Source organism: Miniopterus schreibersii (assembly GCF_964146895.1).
Source record: "Miniopterus schreibersii genome assembly, chromosome: 7".
Classification (NCBI taxonomy): Eukaryota; Metazoa; Chordata; class Mammalia; order Chiroptera; family Miniopteridae; genus Miniopterus; species Miniopterus schreibersii.
Window position 1 is genome coordinate 3,539,269 of NC_138108.1, and position 15,793 is coordinate 3,555,061.

General features: G+C 46.6%; 1 protein-coding gene across 3 annotated transcripts in view; it reads right to left on the reverse strand.

The window, feature by feature from the left end:
- Positions 1 to 15,553, reverse strand: part of ATG16L1 (autophagy related 16 like 1) — a 32,084-nt gene extending 16,531 nt beyond the window's left edge. Inside the window, exons 1-10 of one of the 3 annotated variants that reach the window (XM_081142946.1) lie at positions 15,256 to 15,553; positions 11,966 to 12,059; positions 9,004 to 9,109; positions 7,986 to 8,059; positions 6,876 to 7,127; positions 5,881 to 5,946; positions 2,854 to 2,940; positions 1,171 to 1,227; positions 901 to 951; positions 185 to 287 (exon numbers count right to left, since the gene is read on the reverse strand). In XM_081142946.1, coding sequence (XP_080999072.1) covers positions 185 to 287; positions 901 to 951; positions 1,171 to 1,227; positions 2,854 to 2,940; positions 5,881 to 5,946; positions 6,876 to 7,127; positions 7,986 to 8,059; positions 9,004 to 9,109; positions 11,966 to 12,059; positions 15,256 to 15,370 — 1,005 coding nt within the window. In that variant the 5' untranslated portion in view covers positions 15,371 to 15,553. The remainder of the gene's footprint in view (positions 1 to 184; positions 288 to 900; positions 952 to 1,170; positions 1,228 to 2,853; positions 2,941 to 5,880; positions 5,947 to 6,875; positions 7,128 to 7,985; positions 8,060 to 9,003; positions 9,110 to 11,965; positions 12,060 to 15,255) is intronic. The other 2 variants (XM_081142947.1, XM_081142948.1) reach the window with 2 other exon arrangements.
- Positions 15,554 to 15,793: the final 240 nt, after the last annotated feature.

A 15,793-nucleotide genomic window follows, 5' to 3' on the forward strand; every position in this document is an offset into this window, starting at 1 on the left:
TCTATCCTCTGAAGCTAAGTGAAATATATTAATCACTTCCATTAGACAGAGCCAACAGGTGCAAAGGCCTGATATGAATAAAGCAGGAGAAAGCTTATCTGCAGCAGGAGAAAGGATCCTTTAACTATCACGCTGTATCACCTCATACGAGGCCTAGTGGGGGTTGGGGAGAAACCATACTTACAAAGACACATGCTGCAGTTGTTGGGACCCTCACTTCTTTACTAGAACCCGGATGAGTATCCGCATTATCCTGGGGAACCGGAAAGGAAGAGACAGAGCGCCTCCTAAGAAGTAACATAAAGGAGAACATTAGACAAGACTGCACAGGGCTAACTGTCCATCAAACTCAGAAGGGAGTCAAAGACCCTTTTAATCAATAGCTTCTTTTCCCTTCTAGACCCTTCGAACTACAGAATGATTGGCCATTCTCACTCAAATGACAACTTGGAAAACAGGCAGCACATACTAGTACTCTCCTGCTTGCTAGCTCATGGGCTCCAAAACTCAACACTGAGAAGCAACCTGAACAACTGTTTTCCAGTCAATAAACTACCAGAAACTTTCTCAGCATAATGTAACTGCTGGCTCAGAAGGAGCTCGCTGGCATTTTTGTGAAACAATTTAAAGATGTCTCTGTGCCCAGTCTCAATAATCCTCAGTGCACACTGTGGTCAAGGCGCAGTCGAACACATGCCAAGAAAGAGCAGCGAGAGTGCGGCTGCTGCACAGAGCTCAACCTAATGGCCCCTGCTCAGAGGGCTGGCGGCATCCTAAACATGCAAAGCGTCTTGGTTATTAGCACATGGACAGTGATGATCAGGGCAGTGAAGCGGGGATCAGCTTAATTATCAAAGACCCATACCCACATGCCGAGATAAGAGTCGATAATGTTTTCACCTGGCAGCATCAGAAGAAGAGTGATGTCCCAAAAGGGGAGACTCGGACAGACTAAAGGGTAAGGCCAGAGATCAGCACGCAGCAAGATTAAGAGAAAGGAAGTTGAGGAAAAAGAAAGAAGCTGAATGAAAAGCTGAAATTAAGGCATCTGTATATTCTGCACCACTGAAATTCTGGTGTACAATTAAAACAATGATAATAAATCATGTACATATACTTAGGTATATTTACATACATATCAACAAGGAAAGGTGAAGGTTTCTAACCTACCCAAAGATATTAGTGATAGAATCCAGAAGGCCTCCAGCAGGCTGCGAGAGTCGCTTACTAAAGAGGAGGGGAGGATAGGTTTAAACCTTATAAACATTTTGCCCAAATAATCAATCAATAAAAACAGTCCACAAAAATAGGTACCTTGGAGTATGTTTCCCATGAGTTCCCAAACCCCAGCCAAGAAACCCACCACCATATCCACCACCAGACAACAGTGGGAAGGTAGGAGGGAAAACCAGCCTTGAAGTTTTAAAAGAGGCAAGGCTCGCCTGGTTGGTGTCGCTAAATGGTTAGAGCAGGGGTGGGGAACTCTTTTTCTGCCAAGGGCCACTTAAATATTTATAACATCATTCAGGCCATACAAAATTATCAACTTAAAAATTAGCTATGAAAAAAGCTCCTGCCCGGCTGGGCATGGCTCAGCGGTTGAGCATCCACCTAGGATCCAGGAGATTGGGGTTTGATTCCCAGTCGGGGCACATGCCCGGGTTGTGGGCTAGGCAGCCGATCAATGACTCTCTCATCATTGATGTTTCTATCTCTCTCACTCCCCCTCCTTTCCTCTCTCTGAAATCAATAAAGATATATTTAAAAAAAAAAAAAAAAAAAAGCTCCTAGATTTATTGAATTTTGAGTCCTGCCTGTGGTTGCCTTGGCAGGGCCAGACCAAATGACTTCTCAGGCTGTATAGGGCCAAGGGCCGGACGGTCCCCATCCTTGGGTTAGAGTGTTGGCCCAGGCAATGAACGGTTGTGGCTTCGATTCCAGGTCAAGGGCACATACCTGGGTCCCAGGGTCGATCTCCAGCCCCGGTTGGGGTGCATGTGGGAGGCAACGGATCAATGTGTCTCTCTCATATTGATGTTTCTCCCTCCCTCCCTCCCCTCCCCTCCCCTCCTCTCCCCTCCCTCCCTCCCTCCGTCCCTCCCTCCGTCCCTCCCTCCCTCCCTCCCTAAAAATCAATGGGAAAAATATCCTCAAGTAAGACTTAACAAAAAACCAAAAAACAACAAAAAACACAAGGTTCCCTAATTTTAAATTAACTTCCCCAGCAATAATGCTTTTCACAATGAAACTGTCTAACTGACCTAGCAATTTTTGGCTGTTAATAGCCAACCCCATTCTTTCTGTCCTGCTTTGCCAACTAAAAAGAATCCTGGAGCCCAAGTAAAAATGAAACAGTATGCCCTGGCCGGTGTGCTGCAATGGTTAGAGCATTGGCCTGTGCACCAAAGGGTCTTGGGTTCACTCCCTGCCCCTCTCCCCATCAGGGCACGTGTGGGAGGCAACCAGTCGATGTGTCTCTCTCACACCAATGTTTCTCTCTCTTTCTCCCTTCTATTCTCTCTGAAAAGCAATGAAAATATCAAGTGAGGATTAACAACAACAACAGAAAAATCACCCCACCTAACAAGGTTGAACTATTTATCTTTTAGGAAACCACTGAACATTTTTCTGTTTCCCTTCACAGCTGGCAGCAGCACTAAGTGACGACAGCTTGCCTCCCGTTAAGTAGAGTGCAAGATGGGGACACTGTGGAGCCCACTGTTTCTGTGGCTATTCAAGAGGAGCCAGTGCTCCAGCAGAGAGACTTGGGGGCACCAGACTGCTCTGTCAGGACCACATGCTCCACGAAACTGCGCCCAAGTTCTCCTTTCATGGCCACACCCGCCTACTTACGTGGCCGCTCTGCTAATGGCTCGCATGGGAGAGGTCTCCTCGGTGTGGTCAGAGGTTTCATCCACAATGACTTCAATGTCGTCATCCCTGGAAAGAAGGGCAAGAGGGAGAGTCTTTGATTTTGCTCAACAGGAGCCTTGTGATGAGTCTGTTCTACAAATGTCAACATCATTTACTAGTCATACACCACCTGTGTGATTTCGCTAGGACAGTGATGGTTAAGGGTTCTCTGGAGGAAAAGGAGCTGCCATGCTCTAAACCAAGGGTGGGGAATGTCCCACCCAGAGGACAAATCATTTGGTCTGGCCCTGCCAAGGCAACTGCAGGTGGGACTCGAAATTCAATAAATCTAGGAACTTTTCTCATAGCTAATTTTTAAGTTGATAATTTTGTATGCCCTGTGGATGTTATAAATATCCAAATGTCCTTGATAAATGCCCAGAATAAAGGTTCCCCACCCATTTTCAAAATGATACTAAAACAAATATTCAACTTGTCCAAATCAAACTGAGAATTCTAACTGAAAAGAATCTTAAAACTGAGCCTTTGATCCTTTTAGATCCCCCTTGGAAAGCAAATCACGGTTTATTAAGTCCATAACCACAATCAGCACAAAGGTAGATTCTTTCCACCAGAAGTCTGGTGTGCAGCTGAAGGCCTCCTGCCCCCAAACTGAACTGTACTAACCAGTAAATAGTTCCCGAGATGAGCAGAGGGGCACAGAGGATAAGCAGGGGAAGCTACGAAGTCCCGGTGAATAAGAAAAGGGACCCATCAAAGGGGAATGAAATCAACAGCTGCCTTAACAACTGTTTAAAATTTTACTTTAATAATATAAAAAACAGGAAAGCAAAATCTAAACATAATTCGTTTCGACTCTGGGTATTTTATGTTTAAAATACTCAGTGCTCCTGCCCTGGCTGGGTGGTTCAGTTGGTTGGAGCATTGTCCCACACACCAAAAGGCTGTGAGTTCAATTCCGGGTCAGGGCACATACCCAGGTTGTGGGTTCCATCCCCTGTCAGGAGTGCCCGGTAGGCAACTGATCAATGTTTCTCTCTCCCCCATCCCCACCTTCCTCTCTCTAAAATCAAACATCCTCCAGTGAGATTTTTTAAAAATAAAAATATATAAAAATTAAGTACTCTATGCTCCTGACATTTGGGGCGCCCATCATATTTCACACGAAGTCATTAAGTCATAGGCACACCCTCCTTTGCTACTGCTTATCCCACAGGTGCGAAAGTCCCTCTGTAATTATTTTGGTCTTAATGACCTCCTACCAAGTTTCAAACTTCATGGAAAAGTAAAATAATAAAATGTAATAACTCAAGATTATATCACCTAATTTTTGGATTCATAAGAGCTTCAAAACAAGATTTTTCCAGGATTACCTGGGTTAAGTAAACATAGTAAATACATACGTAAGAACCTGTTATCAAGCAAGTTAAACCAAGCCAAAGTATGCTTATTTTCCTTGGCTATTGCTGCTAGAGTTCAGTGTAACTGAACCCAACCTGGGCCAGGATGGAGAGGGAAGCAGAGGCAGTCTGAAGAAAGAGAGCAAGGTTGGACTTTCTCTCCTCTGTGTGGTTTGCGGAGTCACTTGTGCTCACACAAAGGCAACAAAAGACCAGCAGAGATGACAAGAGTAGCAAACATGAGCTGAGCCTATGTAAATGCTTTAGGGTAGAATTTTATAGCCATGAAGGTGTCCAGAACCCTGCAAAGGCCCAGAGCCATGAGAAAATACCAGGGTTTGGCAGCTGGTTAGCAAAACCCTCCAAAGATGTAAATGTCCTTTCCCCAGAAACTCCTCTCTAAGGGAAGCACAGAGACCAGCAGGCCTTGCCAGTCAGACACCCCTAGGTTTGCATCCTAGTTCAGCTGCTTCTGTGTGACCTTGGGCAGGACGCTCAACCTGTCTAAATCATGTCACACCTAGTCACTTGTTTATGCTGGCAAACAGGAGGTGGACAAATGACACTTTGTAAGCTGTTATTTTTAAGAAATCAAACCTTGCCCAGCCAGGCGTGGCTCAGCAATTGAGCATCAACCTAGGATCCAGGGGATCGCGGTTCGATTCCCGGTCAGGGCACATGCCCGGGTTGTGGGCTTGATCCCCAGTCAGGGGCGTGCAGGAGGCAGCCGATCAGTGACGACTTTCTTATCATTGATGTTTCGATATCTCTCTCCCTCTCCCTCTCCCTTCCTCTCTCTGAAATCAATAAAGATATATTAAAAAATAAAATAAAATCAAACCTCATTTTCAGGTCAATTATTTATTTACTTTGTAGTTTTTGGAATATATGCATGAGGTTCATTTGCTGCATCTGAGAGAACAGAAGAAATGTCCACTCCACATCTAAAGCAAAGGCTTGGTGTGAGAACCTTCTCATTTCCTATAAATTAAGACCGCATTTGTCTGCTAGATGGCTCCTAACTGACTTTAAACCATTCCCCTCCACTCTAGGAAGCACCACTTTAATGCCATATTCCAGAGCACAATTCAATAGGAAAAGGGCACGTCCTGACCCAGAGCAAGAGGAATTCAGTCATGAAAACACCTGTAGTCTCAAAACACAGCTCCGGGCCTCAGGGAAGATTCTCCACCCACCCTCAGATTAGGAAAATCTCCAAGTGATTCAATTCCTTTTGTTCCAAGAGATCCCAGTCTTTGCTTATGCTTCAAAATTGTGCCCAAATGTCCACTTAAAGCCACAAACCAAGAGAGTAAGACAAAGAACCCCACCCAGCATTACATGGCAACAGCCCCAACCAGGGGGAGAAAATGGGTCGGTGTCAACGGGAAAACAGGAGGCTTGTGTGCTAGGGGTGCAGGATGTTAGAGCTCACCGTGCATGAGGGGCATAAAGAGGAGCACTTTCCTGTAAAGTAAATGTCTCCTTCAATCTTTTACATTTCTTTCAACAATCTACGAAACGGTTATACAGAAATTAAAAAAAAATTACTTAGAGTGAATCAAATTATTAAGAGCATAGTTTTGATTTGCATATCTCTACTTACTGCTCTACTGGTAGAGGTTCCTTCGCTGCTTCTGCGAGCTCTTTCTGCAGCCGGGCTTGCCGCCTCCTATTAAAAAAAAAGCACATCGCTTACATTTGCTTAAAAAAACCACGGGGCCGGGCTGGGCATGGCTCAGTGGCTGAGCATTGACCGAGGATCCAGGAGATCGAGGCTTGATCCCTGGTCAGGGCACATGCCCGGGTTGTGGGCTTGACCCCCGGCTGGGGGCGTGCAGGAGGCAGCCGATCAATGATGTTCTCATCATTAATGTTTCTATATCTCTCTCCCTTCCCCCATTCCTCTCTCTGAAATCAATAAAGATATATTAAAACAAAACAAAACAAAAACCATAGGTCTTTGGCTCTCAATAAACTAGCTCTCATAATACATCTAAGTATTCAGTGCATTCAAAATAACAACTGCCCTGACCAAAGACACCCACCCAAGTCCCAAATCCATAGGGTAACATGGGTCAAAATACCACTATAAAGGCCTTCAGAGCAAGACCTGGAGACAGGATTGTTACTAGAGAAAGCAGTGAAACAGCAAGACAGAAGCCTGCCCAGGGCCGCTCAGGACAGGAGAGTGGGTCCGGTGAATCCAGCGCAGTCACGGCGGAAACTTTGTTTCCTGCAGCCAACAGTCTCACACCGACATACCAAGGGCATGGGTAATGATAGTTAAGATTTACTTAGCATTTACTTGTGCCTGGCTCAGGTGTACTGTTTCACAGGCTCTAACTCAGTCGTCAAAGCAATGCTCTCAGGTTAAGTCCCATTATTCTTGTTTCACATGTGAGATCAGGGCTGAACCCAGAAGCCTCAGCTGTGGCAAAATCTTAGTGCTGCCAATGGCAACCTCTACTCTCAAGATGGACTTTGTTAATGTGTCCTGGTTCCCCGCCTGTGGCAGAGCCACCAGGTTTGCTGCCCTTCTCAAAGACCCAGGTCCCAAGTTAGGTCCAAGGAACCAGCCGGCTGTGCATGGACTCCCACCTTGAGTCCTTTTCGTTCTCGGCATTGAGGCGATTGGCTTCCTGGGCCTTCTCAGCCATCCACCTGGTGACCAGCTCCTGGTTCTCCTCTGAAGTCTTCCGAAGCTTCTCCTCCAGGGCAGTAAATGTGATCTGCAGGGCGTCGTATTCATCCTTCAGGGTCTGGTTGGCAGTCTCGAGGTCCTGCAGCTTACTGCGCAGTTCCTGGCACTCTGTCTCCAGGTCAGAGATAGTCTGCAAGCACTCTGCAATCCTGAAAGCATGGCACGCAGGGGAGGGATGGCGCTGTGCACGGGCCAGGGGACCCACAGGGTGCTCCGGCCACATGAGCTTGGGCACCAGCAATGACCTCAGCACCACACCAGGCACCATATGGGAGACTTCACTGTTATTCCACCTCACTTAGCCAAGCCCAGCCCCAAGGTCTGCAGGACAAACCCATTAGGAAAAGCAGCATCTGGGGTCAAAGTCATCCAGACAATAAGCAACTATCACAGCACCTTTCAGAGAAACAGGACTTTAAGGGGGAGCTTTTGTTGCTTAATTTGAGTGGTCAATGGGGAATTAAGAGGCTGGAAATCCTGTGTCTTCCACCAGCTCTATCACTCTTTGACCAAGAATGCCTAAGAAAGTCTCCCACCTTTCTAAACCTCTAAAGACCCCTCTCTGCACATTAAGGAAAAAAGCACAGATGAAACTCAGGCTTGAGTCTCTGTTTATCTTGTCTGCCAGGCTTCTCCCTGATCAAGAATAATGCTGCCCAAAAACTCATCCCTGTTCTCAAGGGCCACACACTCACATCTTGGCCTCACCTCCACCATAGAAGACACCACCTCCCATACCCAGTGGTCATGGCAAGAACTGTGGCCCAAGGACACTTGCAAGGTACTTCCCAGGAGCATGCTGGGAACCTGAAAGACTGAGGGCACTATCCTTGCCTCTTCCATCTTTAGAGCAGGAAAAATGCTACACATGCACAAAAATGAAACTTGCTGAATCCAATGTGGCTATCATTGCCACCGATCACCACTGGCCCTGCTCATAAGAGTACAGTAAATAAAATGGGTGTGATCCCACATCTAGTCCCAAAGAAAGTGTTGTCTCTACTCACTTTGCTTCATTAATCTGCATCTCCCGGTCCTTCTGCTGCATTTGATTGTTCAGGTCAATCACCAACTGAGCTAACTGTGGAATAAAGAAGAACACTTTTATAAATAAGAGACTTTAGGACCTCGGTTGAAAACTAAAACAGTGGGTTATCTTATTTTTAGGGAAGAAAAGGTGCCTGTGGGGTTGAGCCAAGGCAGGAAGAAATGAGCTAGGTGGTGGAGAGGAGCTGAAGGGCCACGGGGATGCTCATGGGAACGGCGTGCTAGTCCCTGCTGAAGGCAGGCTCGGGTGGATGAGCAGAGCTCTAGGTGACTGCCAAGTTCCTGCTAAGGACCCTGTCTAGCCCTTTACCCCAGCTACCTTTTCAGACTCTAGCTGATAAAATGATCAATTCAGCTGATTTGTGAATTGTATTGTATTTTTTCATAATTTGCCATCACAATACCATCCGGGGTAAATATAGCCCAGGACCTGATTCTAATGATTCTTCCTGAAATTTCAGGATTCTCTCACAAAAGCTTTTTAAAAAATTATTTTCTTTATTGCGGTAATGCAGGTTTATAACATTATAGCAGTTTCAGGTGTGCAACATTATATATATAATTTGACATCTGTATATACTACACCAAGTCCAGTTTCCATCATGACTCCCTTACCCCTTCCTCTCTGGTAACCACCCATGTGTTATCTGCCTCTGTGAGTTCTCTCAGAAGCTTTGGGAAGATGCTAGTAGGACCTTCAGTGGACCAAGCAGAAAGCTTCTTCCTTTAAAGTTTCTCCACTTGTACCTTTCATGCCCTTTTGGAGCATGACAACTGGGCAGTTATGTCAATGGCTTGCCCTCCTGCTGATGGAGGCAAAGCCCTCACACCTTTCCCGTTGTTTCACTGTCACAGATACAGCCGGTGATGTTACGTATAACCAGGACAGCTGCAATCTCCTGGAAATCCTGCCCACTATCCTCCCCACTATAAGACCCACACAGAGCACAGACAGGTTCGGAGGGCGGCCGTCTTTACCTCGCCTCGTTTCTTGTGCAACTCGGTCAGTTCTTCCTGGTGTCTCATCCTCAGCTGGGCCATTTCCTGGAGCTGACCATCATTCCATGCCCCATCGTGCCCGGGACTAAGTCCCCAAGCAGGCAGATGATGAGAATGTGCAAAAAAAGAGGGAAAGAAAAATCAGACTCCAGGCTCCTCAATCAGGCACTGGAACAGTAACTCCAGAATTTCAACATGAACATGACAACATGGCCAATAAAGCGGTCAGTCTTTCCAGGAAAGTGTAGTTATGCCCTGACATAGAAAGTAGGAGATCAACCACCACCCAAACCACCAGTGTGTCAGGAATAAGGTGTGAGTTCCAGAGTGAAGGTTAGGTAGCTGTGGGGGAGGCAAGCATGTGATCGCCAACCCCGGGCCAGGTGCTGCTCCTGAGCCGGGAGAAGGCAGGGCAGAGCTCACTCTCATGCAGCTGACAATCAGTTACAAGCAGATGGACAATAAATAAGTAACTGCATGAAGGCCCAAGGCGTTCCACTTCTAACGATCTCCCAGATGCTGCTGCCCAAGCAGCATACTTAGAAAACTACTGGAATCCACTACGTCCAGACTGAAGAGTTTAATTGTAATCTATTTAGTAAGCAAGGGATTAAACACTTAAGAGGGAAACCAGATTACTGATGTAAATAAAGCTATTTAAGGTGTTTTAAAAATTGTATTAAATTTATTGGGGTGACACTGGTTAATAAAATTATATAGGTTTCAAGTGTACAATTCTATTAAGATTAATTAGGACAAGATGGGCAGGATTTAAGGAGACAGGAGGGAGAAGGAAATTTCAAGAGAAAAACCATAAGCCCAAAATGGCTTCACTTGTACTAAAAGCCCATAATCCCAAAACTAGATTTAACACCTGGTCTAACTACAGTTTCAAACTCTCCCAGATTAATCAACCAGTTCAGAAGTTTCTGGTCAACACTAAAAGAAGTAATCTGTCACCTGCACCCCCATTTTCTCCCTCCCCATAGAAAGAGGTGATCTGCATGATAAAAACCCTTGGGAGGGTCAACAATTCTTTCTTTTCTTTTGTTAGAAACTTCCTTGCCCCACCCTTCCTCCTATGAAAACCTCCCATTTTGTACAACTTCTTGGAGGGCCCTCCTAGTTGCTAGATGGGATGCTGCCAGATTCACAATTGCTTAATAAATCCAATCAGAACTTCAAATTTACTCATTTGATTTTTTTTAAACAAAGCCAATCAGGTAGCCATCTTCTGTGCAAACACTTATCACATGATCAAACACCCCCAAATAGGTCACCCCTACCAGACCCAGTTCCTTAAGAGCAGGGACCCTGGCTTGTCTCTGTATCCCTAACACCTGGCTCACACCGCAGCCACACAATATCTCCGTGCAGAAGACTCCTGCCACAGTGCAGGAATGAAACGAAGGATAACAAATGTAGGGGGGTAAAATAAATGTAAATTAAGAGGACAGATGCACTAGGAACAAATGTAAACTAAGGGACAGATGCACTAGGGACTGTGGGAAGAATCACAGTCCCAGGGAACTGACTATACGGGGAGGGGCAGGGTACTGAGGGAAAAGGGAACCATAGATGACTCATGGGAAATAGCTGGATGGAGGCAGTCAGGAAAGGCTGATTATGGACACAAGTTTGAGGGGAAGGAAAGACCCCAAATCAAATGACCACCCCTGTGACATTAAGCCAAAATAATTGTGCTACATTTACTTATAGTTCCTGCCCAAGCAAATGAGTTTGACTGACTATATAAAGAACACAGTAATATAGTCACCAAGAATCTAGCCCGGTAGAAATAAAATGTTTAAAACTTTTCAACTGATTGATTTTAGATGAAAAAGGTGAAATGGCATTCTTTACACCTAAAATTGACCAGAGCATTGAGTCTTTTCAATACTACAGAAGGCTTCCTAGGGTCTAGCCAGGCACACTCTGCTGTACTGTTATTGAACAAGGATGGAAACTGGGACGGGCCATCTGTTCATCTTTCCCACTCTGACCTGCCAGGAGACCATCTGGCCAGGTGAGGAAACATGGATGGCAAGCAGTTTCACAGCCCATTCAGTTATAGAAGGTAAAGATACTAAGTTACACCTAGCACTTCTGGGATTTTTAAAAATCCCAAATTACCATCAACCTTGTTCTTAAAATTGCTAAATGTGAACTAATATGCAAATAAGAATGGAATTTTAGAGCAATAATGGGTACTGTTCCCATACAAACCATCAAATTTAATATGCCAACATGAACATATGAAGAGAGTAAGACTCTAGAATGGCTCCATTTATGCTGCTTTGACGAAGAATGGCTTTCAGCTTTTTAGACCATGATGCTCAAAAAGAAATATGGTTTAGGTAAATGACCCAAGTAAACACATTACACCCCCATGATGAACACATATATGCACATTTAATGAGACAATACTCACCCTTCCTATAAAAACACAGATCTATTTTCCTAATCTTTCTTTAAAAAAAAAAAGTTTGTTGCAACCTGTTAGTTTAGTTTCACAATCTACTAAAATATGTTGAAAAATACTGAACTAAAAAGAATCAAATAGATCTGTTTTGTAGAAAAAGCAACTTATGGAAATCCTGTATTAACAAGATCTATGTAAATCTGCTCAGGAATGCTTACTTATCTGATTATTTAGAAACTGTGAACCCTGGCCGGCTGGAGGAGGAACTGGCCTAGTTACTGGCCTTTAGAAATTTCTCTGGTTTACAGCATCTTACTAACGATAACCCTTCAAGGTGGGTAGGCCAGTACCTTTGAAAAAATTAGTTTAATTATCTGGCTTCAGCATCTTATCTGAAAGGAGCTGACAAAAACTGGAGCATAGAAACAGTACTTGGTTTGCTTCTAAATTAGAGAAGTGAACTGAGACAAATTTCAATTCAGGAGGAGGTACAAATTATACAGGATAGTTTCAAAATACCTTATCTCATGCCTGTTGGGTATATCTGGCTTTTCCGCTTGCAGCTTCTGGGCCAGCACTGAATGAAGATCTGACTTTTCCAGCAACTTGTTATCTATCCAAAAAAAACACAAAAAAGAGGAAATAAAGTTATTTATTATAACCTATGTATACCTGTTTACTACTTAATGTCTTATAAAGACTTGGGCCACAAATAAATAAATAAATAACCAGAAAACTGGGTAGGTTTCACTTTTATTAGGTATCGAAGTACTAGGTACTGTACTTGGTCAACAATTATAGCTATTATCCAAAATCCAGGAACATACACTCCTTAGGTGCTGCTCGGCCTAAGCAAGGGCAGCCCAGCCAAAGGAACCTATGTAAACAATCCTGCGAGAATGTGTTCCCTGTTAAAGACAGTCGAAAATGCTTTCTACTCCTCACAGTTACCTATTTCTACCTCGGGAGTAAAAAAATACGAAATATACTAAAACGCAATGGGAAAATGAAATCTATGCACCTCTAAGCAATATAGGAGCATTTTACCTTATTACATTTGGACAATTTAATTTTTAGATCAGGGCACTAGGGATATAAATACAAATGAGTCCCTGACCCCAAGGAACTCAAGTGTGCTAAGGCGGGTGTGGGGAGGGTCCAAGTATAAAAAGGAAGAGAGGAGTAATCCTTTACTCATTTTCTCTGATGGTGTCATAGGTAAAGATGACAGACAGTCCAGGAAGGAGGACCAGCTGAGTTGTCTGACAAGTGGCTGGAAATAACAGTTGGAGCCAACACATGAAAGGGCAGGATGTGAAATTCTGACCTTTTCTTACTGGCAACGGTGAAATAACAGGCTTTATTTAAAAGGAGGCAGTGACATGAACAGATATTTATTAGTAAGAAATCCTAAAAGTCTGAGATTGTAACTGCTCAAAAACAAAAATTTTGACAGTGTTTATGCCACTGACTATTCCTGTCAGAAGAGCTTTCTTCTATTAAAGACTCTTGAGTTCAGCCCTGGCTGGTGTGGCTCGGTTGGTTGGAGCATCGTCCTGTATACCAAGAGGTATTGGGTTCGATTCTTGGTCAGGGTACATACGCAGGTTGCGAGTCCCATCCCTGGGAGCATGGGTGGCTGATGTTTCTCTCTAAAATCGATAAGCATATCCTCCAGTGAGGATTAAGTAAGTAAGTAAGTAACTCTTGAGTTTTATTTCTCCTTGATACCTGAAAATGGAACTCCTGGGTATAAAAATAAACACTCTTCATCTATATTAATTTAATGAACTAGTTCAGCAGAACAGGGAAGTGGTTCCCACCTTGGATGTTCTCCAGTGTCAAAGGGCCCTAATAAAAACTCCCAAATGTTACACCAGAGCTGGGTGCCCTAGGATAATATTAGGTCTTTCAAAGGACATGAGGTATTGAGGGGGCATCCTTCCTAGAAGATCCTCTCACTAAAGGGAAGGATGGAGGTGATAGGACGGTGCACCCTGCTCTCACAGTCTCCTTTCATCTTTCTCTTCAGGCTCAGAGCCAGGAACTGAACAAGAGACTCCGGGCTAATGGACAGTCAGAACTTGACTGGGAAGGCCAGAATGAGGAGTGGGGGCGTTCCAAGGTCACACGAGAAGTGATCTCCCCAACGTCAATCCCCAGCCTAAAGAAAGGTGGTCTTGCTCTCCTGCCCCCTCCAGCCCCTCAGGAATGCTTACCTACCGCAGCTCTTTAAAGATGTGCCCCTCGCCAGGACTGACCTCTCCTGACTTCTACATCCTCGCACCCCATCAAGATGCCCATTTTTAAAGCGCAGAAAAATATTCAAATTGTGCCAACGCGACTACAAGCACCTTCCATTTACAGACTATGTGGCTTCCAAAGCACTTACATGCACAGCCTTGTTTTTATGAAGCGGGCAGAGCAAGCTTCACCTCCATTTTATAGCTGCAGCAAACCAAAGTCAGAAAGGCAAGAAAAAAAAACGGTCAGTAAGGGATGGAGTCTGATCTCCACCCCAATCTGACTTTCGATGTGTAGTAGCTTTTAAAGAACAGAGCATTAGATGGCATTCGAACACCTGATGGCCTGGATTTACTAACCTGTTAAGGAACCGCATTTGAATAAGAGGGGCTGGCTGCCTGTGCTCCTGGCTTTAGGAAACAGCACTGGCCTGCCAGGGCCTCCGGGACAAGGCACCACAGGGCACCACCATCGCCCTCTCCTTCCCATCCCTGTTAAGACGATGGACTCGGGGAAAGCAAGGAAGGGCCGCTTTGGGGGGCGCCCAGTGAGAAAAGCAAATCCAAGTCGGGGGCCATCAAGCCTGCGCTCCCTGAGTTCGAGTCCGGGCCCCACCATTAACCTGCTGTCTCTCTCCAGGGAGATTATGTAATCTCGCTCTGCCTCAGTGCAAGGGGCCGACAGGACCTGCTCCGTCGGATTTCCGGGGAGATTAAGTGAAATACTACCTGCCAAGTATGGACCACAGCACTCAAACTTGTCTGCACCTAAGAATCACTGGGGGAGCATCGAAAAATACTGCTATGTAGTTGGCCTGGGGCGTGGCCTGGCCTAAAGATCCCCAGGTGATGCTAATGTGCAGGCAGGTTTGGGGACCACGGATTTAGCACCAGCAGAATTCAGCAGAGGGCGACGACTATTCCTGTGACTCTCATCAATCGCCCTAACTGGAGGGACGCGCCGGGCTTACTTCAAAGGGAGCGGACACCGCGGGACTGAAGCCTCTCCCCTGCTTACCCCAAGCGTGTCATCAGTTACGGCAGGGCCGGGGGAAGGGGGAGCCAGGAGGGGTGTATTTTCATTCTCAAATTGCGGCGGGGGTGGGGGGGGGGAATCTTTTTCATACTGAAGTTCTCAGTATCAGTAAGAACTATACTACGTCCCAACTTTAAAGTACGTTAAGGCTCAAAATATGCAACAGTCAAAAGAATACCAAGGTGGAAGAAGGGCAGAGGCCTGAAGAACCAAAGGCCAAACAGGCCACGAGACGGTCACCGCGCGAGTCCCTGAGGCCGTTTCGGCGACGCGACGCCCGAGCCCCAGGACGTGCGCGCAGCCTTTTCAAAAGCACACGGGCGTCCTGAGGCGGAGGCGTGAGCGGCGCCTGCCGACGAGGAGCACCCGCGGTAGGAAGAGGAACCCTCCACAGTCACACCCAAGGGTAAAGCGAAAGAGAGGAAAAGGTCTCAAAAAAAAAAGGTCTGAGGCGTCCGAGGCTCTGGCTCTCGGGCGGCGCCCCGCCTGCCCCTGCAGCGCCCGCCCCGGCCCGCCCGCCCGCCGCTCACACTGCAGGATGATCTCCTCGAACGCCTGCCGCTGCAGCCGGTCCCGGCGCCTCAGCTCCTCCGAGATGTGGCGCTTCCAGCGGGGGAAGTCGGCGGCGCGGAGACCCGACGACATGGTGCACGCGGCCCGGGCGCCTCAGAGCCGCCGGTCCGAGCGGGGGCTGGCGGGCGCGGCCCGCAGCATGAGGCGACCCGCGGGCGCGGGAAGGCGGGCAGCCCCGCGCTCACCTCCACCAGCAGGCCGCCCCCGACGCCATCCGGGACGGTCTTCCGGCTCCTGTCGGAAGGGCTTTTGCCCAGGGCCGGAAGTCCCGCCTCCCCGCCGACGTCTTACGCCGCACGCACGCACGCACGCGCGCACGCAGTCTGCGCCGACGCAGGGCGCTTAGTCAATGACACCCGCCGGAGGCCGGAAGCGCTGCGGGGAGCGAGGCGGCCGCTGGGAGGCGTCGCGGCTTCGCGGTGGCTCAGCCCTGGTTGCCTAGGAGACAGGAAAGCGGCAGCATCCTCCTGCCTGCCCGCCGGCCTGTGTTTCCTT